Genomic DNA, 14,201 nt, shown 5'->3' with positions numbered 1-14,201 from the left:
GTGTTTGCTTGTACTTCAGAAAAGTAGATGCCGAACAAGAGTGGACCCAGGACTGATCCCTGTGGGACACCACTTGTGACAGGCTTTGAGTCTGACATGGCTCCAGCAACTCTGACCCTGTGGGTTCTGTCACTTAGCCAGTTTGCAACCCATCTTGTGATGTATGGGTTTACATTCAAGCTGATGAGTTTTTCGATGATACCTGAGTGGGGTATTGTGTCGAAGGCCTTTGCCAGGTCAAGGTAGGCTGTATGGACTGCCTTTCCTCATCAATGGCCTTGGTGACTGTCTCGAAAAAGTCAACCAAGTTTAAAAGGCATGATCTGCCTTTGACAAAGCCAAACTGGGTTGGATCCAAAGTCTGCAAGTTCCCTATGTCTTTATTTATGAGATCCATTATGATCCTCTCCATGGCTTTGCAGATAAGGCTTGTCAAGCTAATGGGACGGTAATACCAGGGTCGGTGGAGGCACCGCCTTGTGAAGTGGGACCACAGTCGCCGTCGCCACTCCTTGGGTGCGTATCCTGAGGTGAGGCTAAGATTAAACAGCTGTCCTAACTGCGGGTTTAATTCCTCATTGAGTTCGTGGAGCACACAGCCGGGGACACCATCCGTCCCATGGATGCTGTGTTTTTGCTTTGGAGAGAGCAGTTCTCACCTGGGTGTTGGAGATGTTTGGGGGCTACAATCCTCTGGTATAGATATCTCTCCTTTGGGGAGAAGTTTGCACTGAACCTGTCAGCCAGTATGTTGGCAATGTGTGTAGGTTCAGTAATCTTCACATCATTTTGAACTAATTCTGAGCATATCTGGGAGTTTCCTCCTAGGTTTCTAACATAGCTAAAGAAGGCCTTATGATTGTCTTTTGAGTCCTTGGCGATTTTTCTCTCAAAATTTGCCTTGGATGATTTTATGAGAGCTCTTAGTTTTTACTTATAATGATCAAAGGTGTCTTACCTTTCAAGGATTTTGCTCTATCTTGTAGTAGCTTCCTCCTTTGTTGTAGAGCTTGTTTATGGCTGGGGTCCACCAGACTGGATGCTTGCCTTTGGTACAAAGAGTCTTAGTTTTGTTTGGGATTGCCTGATCCATGTAGTCCTGTAGGTGCTGGTAGAAGGCATTTGTAAGTGATTCAGCGGTTTGAGTAATGTTTACCACTGGCTCAGGGGCCTTAAAGGAGACCACATTCGTTTTTAGAAGTGTGAAGTCGGCTTTTGAGAAGTTTTTCACTGTGGTCTTTTTTATTTCAGGTGGGGGCGGGATGAGGACCTCCAGCGAGATTAGTTTATGATCTGATCTCACCAGTGAGGGGTATACTTCCGGTGTTGAACATTTTGATCCCATGTTCGTGATGATGAGATCAAGTATGTTTTCTCCTCTTGTGGGGATGGTGACTAGTTGTTCCATGGCATTAGAGTTTATGAACTCCAGGAACTTTTGGGCTAGAGTGTTTGGGCTTGAGTAGTGTTCCCAGTCTATATTAGGGTAGTTGAAGTCACCTAGTATGATGGTGTTTGGAGATACATTTATCCCCTCCATTGTTTTCAGGAAGGCCATGTGAGGTTCCTGAGTTTGAGAGGGTGGCCTGTAACATACTACAAATTGCAGAGCAGTCTTGCCTATGGTTAATTGCACCTGGATGGTCTCAGATGCATCGTGTGTTGCCACCAACCTTGAGGTGTGGGTGTCCTTTATGAATATGGACACCCCCCCTCCTTTCTTGGTGTTGTCCGGATTTTGGGGCCGGAACGCATGATATGAGGTGAAACCTGCTAGTGCTGGGGTGCTCTCAGGAGCCTTGAACCAGGTTTCTGTCACAGCACAGACATCGATGTTCTCCATACTGAGAAGGGCCTCGAGTGCATGCATCTTGAGATTGAGACTTCTGGCATTGAGCAGCATTACCCTTAGTTTTTTTACTTTTTTGTGTTCTAGGGTGGTAGGTTTAGAATTTGAGCCTTGCCTAAAAAGGCACTATGGGGTGGCAAGAGCCTTTGCCAATATCCGGAAGCCTAGGGTGACAGGTGCAAGCCGTCCCTCATGAAGCAGCGTGGCTTGTCCAGCATGTCATCCCAGGCAGACAGACATTGGATCCCCTTTGAATGACAACAGAATTTAAGCCAATTATTAAAGCTGATCATCTTATCACTGTATTGTGGCATCATTCTAGGTGAAGGTAGGATACTGCTCAAGGTCAGGGTCATACCTGCCTGGGCTACATAATCAGAGAGCTCCTCAATGTCTCTTTTCATGTAGTCCAAGGAGGTACGTCTCAGGTCGTTGACACCAGCGTGGACAATGACTGAGTCGTACTTGTACCTGCTGTTGAGAGACCTGAGTGCTTGTGTTATGTGGCGGATTCTAGCGCCCGACAGGCAGCTTACTGTGACCTTCTCCTTACTCAGTCTGGTGAGCGGGACGTCAGTGTGTCTGACTATGGAGTCACCTATGACAAGTATGTTTGGTGTTGTGTCAGGGTTAGAGCAGGGACAGAGCCAGTGAGTTTTAAGATATTCTTTAATATGTTTTTTAAAAAGCAGTGTGGAAGCAAGGGTATAAAGTTCACTAGGAAGCTGGTTCCAGGTTTTTCCCACTGTGTTGGTGAAAAGTGAGTCCCCAGCTTTGTTGTTGGATTTAATAGTGGAAACTAGAAGCTTATTAGCTGAGCGTAGTGTTGCAAGATTTTTATAGGGGGTAATCAGGTTAGTGAGGATAGGGGTATTATTAGGGTGGTAAAGGATCTTTTGAGTGATAAGAAGTTGTTGACAAAGTAGTTGGTTCTGCAATTTTAACCATCCCAATTGTTTTAGGTTGTGACAGTGGTGAGTTCTAAAGGGGGTGCCAGTGGCAAATCGGGCTATGTTATTGTAACTGGTTGACAGTTTGGAAAGGTTGTTTTTAGAGAGATTGGTATATATATATATATATATATATATATATATATATATATATATATATATATATAGCAGAATCATGGAACAGGGTAGAGATCAGGTGGGTCTGGGCAATAGTGGTTCTGGCTATAGGGGTAAGGAAGGGTTTGATTCTATAAAGGGTGCCTAGTTTTTTGTTGACAGACTTTATAGTAGTATTAATATGGTCATCATAGCTGAGGTTGTTGTCAATTGTTCTTCCCAGGAGTCGAGTTGTAGTGTCAGGGGATATATTAGTTCTATTGTTAGAGGTTACTGTGAAGTGAAGTTCTGATGACTTTTGAGTAGGAGCAAACAGTGTTAAATACTGTCTGGGTGAGGGTCGGAAGTGAGGTAATGGACTTGGCCGAACCTATTAAAATAGAGTCATCTGCATATTGTATGCAGGTGGCTTGAGGAATTTTTGCATGTAGATAATTAATAAACAGTGAAAAGAGAAGTGGGCCTAAAATAGAGCCTTGTGGAACTCCTATGTTCACAGAGAGGAGTGTAGAAAGATTTTTATCCCAAAGCACTGCTTGTTGTCTGTTTTGTAAATAAGATTTAAACCAGCATACTGCTTGTGGGTCCAGTGATTGGGCTTTTAGTACATCGATAAGCATGTGATGGTTAACCATATCAAAGGCTTTAGAAAGGTCAATAAATATTGCTGAGGAAAGAGAGTTATTGTTACGATTTTTGTTTATACAGGCAGAAAAGGATAGCAGGGCAGTTGTTGTGCTATGGAAAGGTCTAAAGCCATGTTGGCAGGTAAATTATTTTGGAGAAGGTGGTCAAGCAGCTGTCTGTGGATGCATTTTTCCATTATTTTAGCTATTGGAGAGAGTAAGGCGACTGGACGAAAGTTGGAAAGCTCAGTAGATGCCCCACCTTTATGTATTGGGATGATATGGGAGACTTTCCATATGGAAGGGATTGTGCTTTCCAAAATTGTTCTATTTATAAGGATGGAGATGGGATAGGCATTGGCTTTAGCTGCGATTTGTAGGTATTCAGCTGGAAGACAGACAGCAGAAGGGGTGCATGGTTTGAGTTTTTGAAGGAGGTTGCAACTGAGGAATGTAGGTACAGGTTGTATATGAAAGGTTGGAACTGGACTATTCATGATGTTTAATGGGGAGGTGGCAATGTATTAGCTAGGGTTTGAATGGCTTCAGTAAAATAGTTATTAAAGGCATTGGGAATAAATATATAATATATAGATATACATATATATAGATACACACACACACACACACACACACACACACACATATATATATATATATATATATATATATATATATATATATATATATATATATATATATATGGTTCTACCTGACATAAACGAAACTCCAAAACACCGACAACGCAATCACCGAAACCACATAACCGACAGTACAAAACACGAAACCCCACATGCCCGACAACGAAATAACCGACGGTACACAAACACGAAACCTCATACACTGCACACACCACAATCACAACAATCAACAAACAAAACACATTCCCCGTCCAAAAACCACATACACAACACAAGCACACCAAAATCCCTACAAACCCACACTAAACCTCACATACACAACTACCTAAAACCCTAACCCTAAGGTCCGTCACTACCGCACACTTACCTGACCCGCTCCCTAACCCTAACTCACTTATCCCCCTAACCCAAACACAATCACTACCGCACACTTACCTGACCCGCTCCCTAACCCTAACTCACTTATCCCGCCCCTAACCCAAACACAATCACTACCGCACACTTACCTGACCCGCTCCCTAACCCTAACTCACTTAACCCACCCCTATCCCCACAGACCATCAATATCCACACTTACCTTACTCGCACCCTAACGTCCGTCACTACCGCATACTTACACAGCCTTTTCCCATGTCGGCATCCTCGGCGTCGGTGCTTTCATCTTCTGAACTGTCGATCTTCTGGGGCTCGCGATTTCCGTGTCGATGTTCCGGCGTGTCGTCTAACTGAGGTAGAACCATATATATATATATATATATATATATATATATATATATATATATATATATATATATATATAGTGTTATGTGTGCCTGTTTGCCAATGACTACTGCTTACAGCACTGGATATGAATATGTACAGTAGTAAAACACATACAAGACTAACATCTCCAGAAGTGTCACCCATGCCCACTTACCCTTTTTACTGCCCTTCACACACTAACCCATATTAGCATGACAATTACAATCCCAGATACAGCGAGAGAGAGAGAGAGACACCCAGACATACAGACACACACACTTTGTATTGTGTGTGTATGTACACTCGCAAGCACGTCTTTGCATGTCTTTGTGTGTGGGGGAGGGATCTGTAAGCTGTGTTGTATTTTTTATCTCTGTTTTGGCATATTCCTTCTCATTACACTGTTGCTGAATCAGTTACTTGAATATATGTATTATGTGTACAATAGTATCATCTAAGTTTTGGTTTGTTCTTTTTATCTCAGTAATACTGGAATTAGTCATTTGTATGCATGACAGGTGACAGACTGCTTCCAGTTCTCACAAAAGGAAAGAAAAATAACACTGCCCATAACATTGTATCATTGCCAAGAGTCATATGACTATTAGGTTGCTCAGTGCTATGAACACTGTAGACACCAGCTATTACCAAAGGTTCACATGTCAGACCGCTGTCCTTCCTGCACATTGACAGGTTTTTGCTGCAAACAAGTCAGCACAGCTGCTGTATGAATTCCAATACAGAAATGACAGGCAGCAGGTAATACTGCCAAGATAAGAGCAAGGTGCTCTTACTGTACCAAAACTGGCAACAGTCCATCACAAAAATGAAGCTATGACTAATAGTACTGGTACAAGATGAATGCAATCCATAATTCTGGACCTAACCTGAAATACTAGAGAGACAAAATGTTTCAGGAGGGAGAACATATGTTTTAAGAAAAGCATAGCCTTCTTGATGAAACTGCTGCTCTCAGTCATATGGACGGGGACAAGCAATAGTGATGATAAACAGTAATGGATAGGAGAAGAGAATTTTTTAAACGTTTCTCAGAAGTTTGATTAATGTGATTACACTATTCATATCGTAAAACTTCAAACACTGAGGTGACTAGGCATTCCCTCGTATTTTGTGGGTTACTAGTTTGAGTTGTGTGGGTTGTGCCATTTCTTTTTGGTTACAGGAGAAGAGAAAATGAAGACAACATACAACAACTTTATTTTTTATGTTTTATGATTTTCTAATTTGTTACTTATAAACATTTGTAATATTTTGTAATGTACTTAGTATTTAGTGGAGCTTTTCTCCTCGGGCCTCTGCTGAAAATGGACATGTATCCAGCCAGACTAGCCCGGTCAACAAATGTAAAATAAAATAAAATAAATAAAATATGCATACAGTGCCCAATCCATGTCTGTGACACTTGTGTTCAATGGGTTGCTAGTGTGTGATCCAACTCCACGACAAGACAATCATGGGTCCTCTCCTGTTTGTTATCTACTTCTCTGAAGTCCAGGCCAACATGAAGAGACTCTGGCTGACAAAGTTCTTAGATGATTGCAAGTTGGGAGCCATTATTAACTCCCAAAGTTATGTTGACATCCTACAGAAAGGCCTCACTGAGACCAACGACTGGTGTCAGAACCATGGCCTTAAGCTCAATGCCAAAAAATGTCGTCATCCCCTTTGGGAAAAACACAGTTCCCATGAATTACCACATCGATGGTAATCCACTGAACACAGAAGGCGTTAGAGGAGATCTGGGAACACAGGTTGACAGCACTGCCACTGTGGTCAGAAAGTCTTTCTGTGTGGCACATCTCATTACTAAGGGTTTAGCATCCAGGAAGAAAGAGGTCATTGTCTCCCTTTACTCTTCCCTCATTAGGCAAATCATTGAGTACAATGCCCTATTTGGCATGTACCTCACTAGACAACTGCAACAACTGGAGAGGCTGCAAACGTACCTCACAAAGAGGATGATAGGCCTTAAACACTTGTCCCATATGGACTGACTCAAAAAACTCCAACTATTCTCTGTCTCATATCGCCTACTTAGAGCTGATCTCTGTTTGACTTACAAAGCCATGTCTGACCCAGCTCTGTTAGAAATGCTACATCTAAAGAAATCCCAATCCCTCCGCACCACACACTTCAGAGACCTCAGCCTCATTGCCACAATCCACAGAACATGCTGGAGGTACAGGTTCACAACCCGGAGACTGCCCATGTTATGGATTAGACTTCCCATACATGTCAAACAGAGCACCTCACTGGCCATCTTCAAGAGAAATCTCGATGAGTGGATGGGAAATAGAAAATTCACCCTGGGGATCCTTCCAGTGGCTCTACTTGACAGAGGCACTGGGAACTAAGGTTGGGTGGAACGATGCCAGGGTAATCCTATGGGCTAGGCTTGTAAAGGCTCTACGACCATTAGCCTAGTACACACTTATGAACCTATAAGACTGAATCACAGTCCATACTTGTCATATACTAGCAAAATAGCACAATTCCCATTTCTGGAATTGCAGACTGTTTGTGAATATAGCAGCTCATTCATTGTGGCTTTTACTCTGCATGCCTCTTGGTTTACTGCCAGCTGTCATCAGCACTACCTCTGCATGATCCATGCCAGCTGACAGGTTGTGTAGAAAAACGTTTTGTACTTACCATATTGATAGCTCTGGATGAACAGGTCCATCCCTGGTAACTCAAGGACTAAGGCTGTCAGACACATTAAACTTTCTCAAGATACTTAATTCCCTCCTCATTCCACAATTCTCTGTGGTGCATTTCCTTCCCAAATCTCTGTATGCAACAAACACAGGACAAGAGCTGAAAGTAAGCCTCTAAGCCAGCTTCAAAGAGAAGAGGTAGAAACAGGATGAGTATGTTACCACGGATGGGTTAGCTCACCCAGCTTTATCATACTATTAAGTTCATGCCTTTCATGCCTGATTTGAGGAAGTCCATCCTTTGTAACAGCAAGACTGAATCTTAAACCAGTTTTCTGAGAGGTCTCCTTTATGAGAACATATCCTTTATTATAGTGGTCCCGACAAAAGCATTGGGGTTGGACATTGCATCCACCCTTTAGTGCCATGTGAAAGTGTTAAGAGAAGACCAAGCAGCTGTTGCACAGTTATTAAATAGTACTGCACTCAAGAAGAATAAGTGGTAGCAATTGCTTTAGAACAATGAATACATCACACATCCCTTCCCCTGCCTCAGTAATAAGGGGATTACCCATTATATACTGCATTTTCTTTGCCACTGCTGTACCCATTCAAACACATGCATCCAGCCTTCAGAACCTCCTCATTCAAAGCTACCCTCTTCTGAGCATGCTTTCTCCAGTCTTGCATTCCTCCACATATAAAATCTGTTACACCTTTTCCTAGATTTCTCAGAACTCAAGTTTTTATTCAAACAAGCAAAATGTAAATACTTCCTTAACAATGGAATATCATAAGGACATCCAGGAACTTCCCTTCTCAACATAAATTCTATGCATATTATATTGTAATTGCAATTGTTTTAAAATGCATATTCTTTCTCGCAATGCTACATGTATAAAATGACTATTGTGTGTAAACTGCAATTGCTTAAAAATGTATATTCTGTCAAACAGTGGTAACATTACACATCCATTGACTGCTATGTGTTATATTTGGTCTGACTAGAATTTTTATGTATCCCCAGACTGAGACTGAATTGTCCCGTTGGATCAGTGCTCTACTGAGTCAACAAATATTAATAAATAAAATAAGTGATTGCAGAAATAACTATAAAAGCAAGTCAACGTATTAGCAAGAATATTTATGGTACTACTACTAAAATACCAGCAGCAAAAACAATGGCAATTAGTGTCATATCCCCATCAATCTATATTAATCAGGGCAAGATACAGTGAAAAAAGGGGATAGGCAATAGAGAAAATGGAGTGAAAAGAGAGGAGCATAAAGATGGAACAGGTGATGTAGACTGAGCACAAGGTAAAGTAGTTGTAGCAACCACCCATCATTTATTATCAGCCTTCACCCTTGTTTACTTTCCTGTTTTAAATCTTTCCAGAATATGGTTATGAACAGAACAGTATAGGGAACAAACTTACACAAACCTCATAACACTTCCATTCCTTTCAGCTTCATGAGCTTCTGCTAAGTAAAGCTGATGTATAATACTATAGCAAAATTAGCTGCAAGTGGGTTGCAAGGATTTCCACCACCTATTAATTGCTTTTCTAACTCCAGCCATGACAATAAGTAGTAGGGGCTGACTAATTGCTTGGTTAATGCCTATGAGCAGATTAAACAGGACAAGATCTGAACTTTAACAAAAGTTTATATACTTACCATAATGATAGGTCCCTTGTTATTTCTCTCCATCCATCTTGACTTATGGGTTCTCAGCCATGAGGTGGATCTCAGCCAGCAGTAAACCTTTGTTCAAAGTCTTCCACTGCAAATACATTAGTATATCAGCTCTCAGCTGGTTATTTACAAGCTCTTTACTGCCATCTCCAAAGGTGGTTGACTTGTGGTAAAATATGTCTTTCAAAATTATTTATGACCTCAGAAGTATTATACTTAGATATTAGGGATGTGGGAGCACAGCTCACATAGTGGATGCAGTCCTAAACAAATATGCTTTCTGTTGTATGCAGTTTCATACTTTGACTTCTGAAGTTTCTTTGTAAGATTTAGATATTTCAGTTACAATATTCTGTGTCTCGATTAAGTCAGACTTTGGAGGGGATTGAGAAACAGGTTAATGTTTAGCAAAGTGCTGCTTACTGCAATTGGCTGTTTTTAAATCTTTCTTAGCTTCACAGAATGTGAGGCGTGCATCTGAAATAAAAGCTGTTGTACACAAGTGTAAAGACATTTATTTTGCAAGCCATATTATTCCCATTCCACCAAACCAGACAAGATTTAAAAACACCCAGTGTCATTAAACAGTACTTTGTTAAGGGTTAACTCTTTCTGAATACCTCTGATGTTTCATTTAGAGACGTACTGATTCGGATGATATGAATATTTGGCTCTGCCAAGTGTCCGAATACAAATACCTAACTAAACCAAACTTAGTGAACTGCATTAGTAAACTATGTATTACTCGATAAATCCAAGAAAATGACAAGTTCACTGAAAAAAAATAAAAATCATCCGAATAACTAGATGCATTCTACTATTTAGCTGTTAGGCAGTTCTTAAAAGTTTGTAATTTACTGAACTTTATTCATTACTCTAACTATTAATGCTAAATGCTAATACAACTACTCAATTTCTCTTTAGTCAGGACTACACTTTCATGTTCCACTTCAGGAACACCAACTGTTCAGTACGGCTGTGCTGGAGGTTAGCTTCCTTGGCACCACAGACATTGTTTGCTGTGCTGAACAGTCTCTCACTTGCCACGCTTGTTGGTGGGGCACTAAGATAAATTCTCACAGCTGCAGACAGCAAAGGAAGCCTGTCACAATTAGATTGCCATCATGAAACTGGGTTTTCACTTCATCTGATACAGTCCTCATTGACATAATTTGCAAACTGCTGTTCAAATGGCTCAAGACTACACTGCTTGGCATTAGATGAATCATGAAAACAGTCCCAGTATGACCAAAATCCATCTGCCATTTTTTTTTTTTTTTGCAGCCTGTGTTGTTTTTTCTTCATTCACATTGCTATTAGAACCTGCTGCCTGCACAGTTTGCACTGGTGTCATTGCCTCCACAGCCTGTCGAGTGAAGTGTTTTGCTTCAGCAGTTTCAATCTCTGTTTCAAAGCACTGTAATTTGAATCGAGGGTCTAAAACAGTTGAAACAATGTACCCAGGAGTTTTATGTGCACTACTGAAACATTCTTCAAGAGACTTTGTTCTTTCACAATTTGCTTGATGCCACCAGTTGACATTGTTTGACAGGTAATGTTTCAGTGCTTACATGCTGGAAGTACAACAGAGATGCAGGCACTGTCTTGAAAGCTACTCCCAGTTACATAATCTGTTGCCCTCTCTGCAGAGGGTATATAAGCAATTTCCTCCCATTTGATGATGTAGCATTCAATTTCCATGTTTTCTGCTTAAATGAAGAAACAGATAGGCTGTACTCTTGGAGAGATCTGTAGAACATTGTCATGAAGATTTAATTCTTGGACCAATGCACTTTTATCATGTGGTGCATGTATTTTACATTCCCTGCAAGAGGCTTCCATTTCAATCCTTATTTAAGGCTTTCTTTATTAAGATATCTGTTGAGAACATCCACCATTTCAGATTTGTCCTGTACAATGCATAAATCTTGATTACAGTATTTAATGGGTCTAAATCTTGGAATTACTGAACATTGAGAATCCACCATAGCACTTTAATATGATATGTACTATGGGATACTATCATCATTGTTCTTGCCAGGAGACATAGGGCATCCAAAGGAGACTCTTTGTGCAGAAGAAGGGGAACTGTAGAGAGGATGTCTTATATTCTGTCTAATGACAACATGTATAACATGTTCTTGTATCAAACCTATAAAAGCAAATTATTTGTTTGGAGTTGTCTGGCTCTGTGGCATATAGGAATGAAGCCCACACTGTGGTTTAAGTGACTGGGTTCAGTTAGTGACCCCATCACTGGATGAGCTGTGCAGGGTGATAGAGGAATGAAGGGATAGAGCCCAGTTACCTCTTGTAAGGGTGGAGGGTGGAGATGTACATACTTGTGGTCAAATATGGAAAACATGATTTCCGTCGTGGAGACTAGCTACTCTGAATAGCTGCTGTGTGTGTGTGTGTGTGTGTGTGTGTGTGTGTGTGTGAGAGACAGTGAGAGAGAGAAGAGTGATAGTGATACCTGGCAGCAGCAATGAGGTTTGGGTACCTCTCTTGACCTTACCACTCAACCGCTTCCATAATAATTCTGGAAACATACCTCTCAACCTCTTAGATCAAGAAATCTGGAAAAAGCCAAATATAATGTGGGGATAAAGGCCAAATAAATAAGGACGCTTTCAAGTAATGCTTTTGCAAACTTAAAAATTAGAGATGTTCAGTCTCGTACTATTCATATTTGAACTATTTGGTTATTTTACCAAATACAAATATTTGGTTTTGAGCTACTATTCGGCTGAATACAAATACCAATCAAATCAGTACATCTCTAGTTTCGGCTGGAGTGCCTTCTGTGTGGAGTCTGCATGTCCTCCCCGCGGTCGAGTGGCCTCCGAAAGACATGCGTGAATGGGTGTGCCTTTGCTGAAGGTTGGGTGTCAGGCTGGCAGCTCGGCACCATAAAAATCTACTGCCAATCATTTAGCGGACCGGAGTTCTGCTGTGGCGACCCCTAACCGGGAAAAGCCAAACTCTAGTTTCATTACAGATCCCAGTTAGATACTGCTCAGTCTTGTGTACACATGGCTGAGGCAGTACTAAGTGACCTCAGTGACTTAGATTTATCCTGAACCTAGAATGAATTGGGCTAATTTACACAGACGGGGAAGGGCAAGGCTTAAACAGTCAAACAGGATCATTCCTCCTATAGAGGGGGTTTGTAGAACACCCATGTTGACTGATGCTTAATCAACTGCTGTGTGCCAAGGTTGAGTATAATATTCAGTGGCTTATCAGCAAGAACTGTAAAGAAATGAATGCTTATCTATTTATATAGCTGTTACTTATTGCCACAGTATTGGGTTTTAAGAATACAACTAGGCAAACACAGGGTACTCATATATTTTTTCTCAGCATATACATTGTTTCATTGTTTAATTTCAGAATGCAGCATGAGCTGTTCAAATTAATGTTTACAGCACAGACCCAGATACAACTCGCTCGATGAGAAGAGCAATCCTCTAAAATCAGCCTTTGTATGATTTTATACAGCAACAGTTGAAAACAATGTGTGTACTGTATAAAAGACAATATTTTGAGAGCTGCATATATTTTTGAAATATTGGAGGGGGTAAACATTATGAGGTTTGAGTGTAGGACATACATTTCTCCTCTGGGATATAATAAAATAGGAAGGAAGTTGTAACCACAGCTGGTAGAAATTACGTATCACCATCTGCTCTGATGTTTCTCATCTGCCTATTTTCAGGGACACCCATGATTTTGCTACAGACTATTTGGCAGTCAAATGTAAATAATACACTTTTGTTGTAATATGATAACGATTTAATGCATAAATATTTTCAGACATTTTATTAACAGCCTTTTTGTTTTTAGCACATTAATTTTAACATGTATGCTATTATTACATATGCTTTCTGACCAAGAATACCCAATTTTTATGATGTGCCTTTGATATGGAGCCCTTGTCCCTGATTTTCTTTAGGGAATGTCCCTGAGACAGGAAGTGAGTCTATTAGGAGCCACATCACCAGCTCATGTGAGGTACTGCTGACACTTAAATCATTTGGGAGATGTTTTTCTTCTTGAACTGACTACCAGGAAAAGACTGATCAAGTATGAAGTCAGCAAATACTTTACATAGATTCTGGATGATAGACAGCGATGGTTGTCTCACTGAAGAATGCTCAGAAATTAATTTTACCACAACCAGAAATGTAACATATAACACACAAAATTGTACACAAAATGAATATTATCAAGAAAGTATGACCAGTTAATGAACCCTAGTGTGACAATGCATTTATATGTAAGTAGGCTGAGAAGTAGCGGTGTAAAATAAAAGCTTTTCTTGTTGTTAACGTTAACATTTACAGTTCTTCAATCTGGACATCCAAATGACACTTTCCTGAATAAACTGGAACAAGAATCCATTCCTGAAAAAGCTCTGCAAGAGGTAAGTGCTGCCTGTTTTTCTTTTTAATATCTTTTTTGAATTATCACTTGTGACAAAAGCAAACCTATATTTATATGTATGTAAGTAATCAAACCATATTAACAAGTTCACATTATCAAACATTATACATCACACATAATATTATGTACAGTATAGTCAATCCAGCATTGCATGAATTGTTCATTTCCTGACCTCTGCTAAACCTCATTCCTCTTCCAAAACATTTTTCCGCATGCATCATTCCCACAATTTCCTCCCTACCTTTTTCTAAAGATCCCACTTCCTGTTCTTTTTTCTCTGTTATAATTATCACTACTTAAAGTATGGTTGGTTTAGACTCTGATTACCATTTTCTAGCAGTTACTTTTTTGTGGGCCACCAGAATTAAACTTAACAAGGCTTTACTATGTCTGGGCAATTCAGATCATGTATCCCAGCTCAAAAAATAATTTTCTTAGTTGCACTCATTTGG

The 14,201-nt window shown here is 40.4% G+C and overlaps 1 protein-coding gene across 2 annotated transcripts in view; it reads left to right on the top strand.

The window, feature by feature from the left end:
• The window catches only part of STAT6 (signal transducer and activator of transcription 6), a 2,965,055-nt gene that overhangs the window by 1,504,360 nt on the left and 1,446,494 nt on the right, over positions 1-14,201 (top strand). For both annotated transcript variants that reach the window (XM_044083659.1, XM_044083658.1), the window contains exon 7: positions 13,650-13,729. In XM_044083659.1, coding sequence (XP_043939594.1) covers positions 13,650-13,729 — 80 coding nt within the window. The remainder of the gene's footprint in view (positions 1-13,649; positions 13,730-14,201) is intronic.

This window comes from Protopterus annectens, chromosome 9.part0 (assembly GCF_019279795.1).
Source record: "Protopterus annectens isolate FY-2018-M chromosome 9.part0, PAN1.0, whole genome shotgun sequence".
In the NCBI taxonomy this organism is placed as follows: Eukaryota; Metazoa; Chordata; order Ceratodontiformes; family Protopteridae; genus Protopterus; species Protopterus annectens.
Note: the sequence above shows the minus strand (reverse complement) of the source record. Positions and strands in the feature narration are given on the sequence as shown.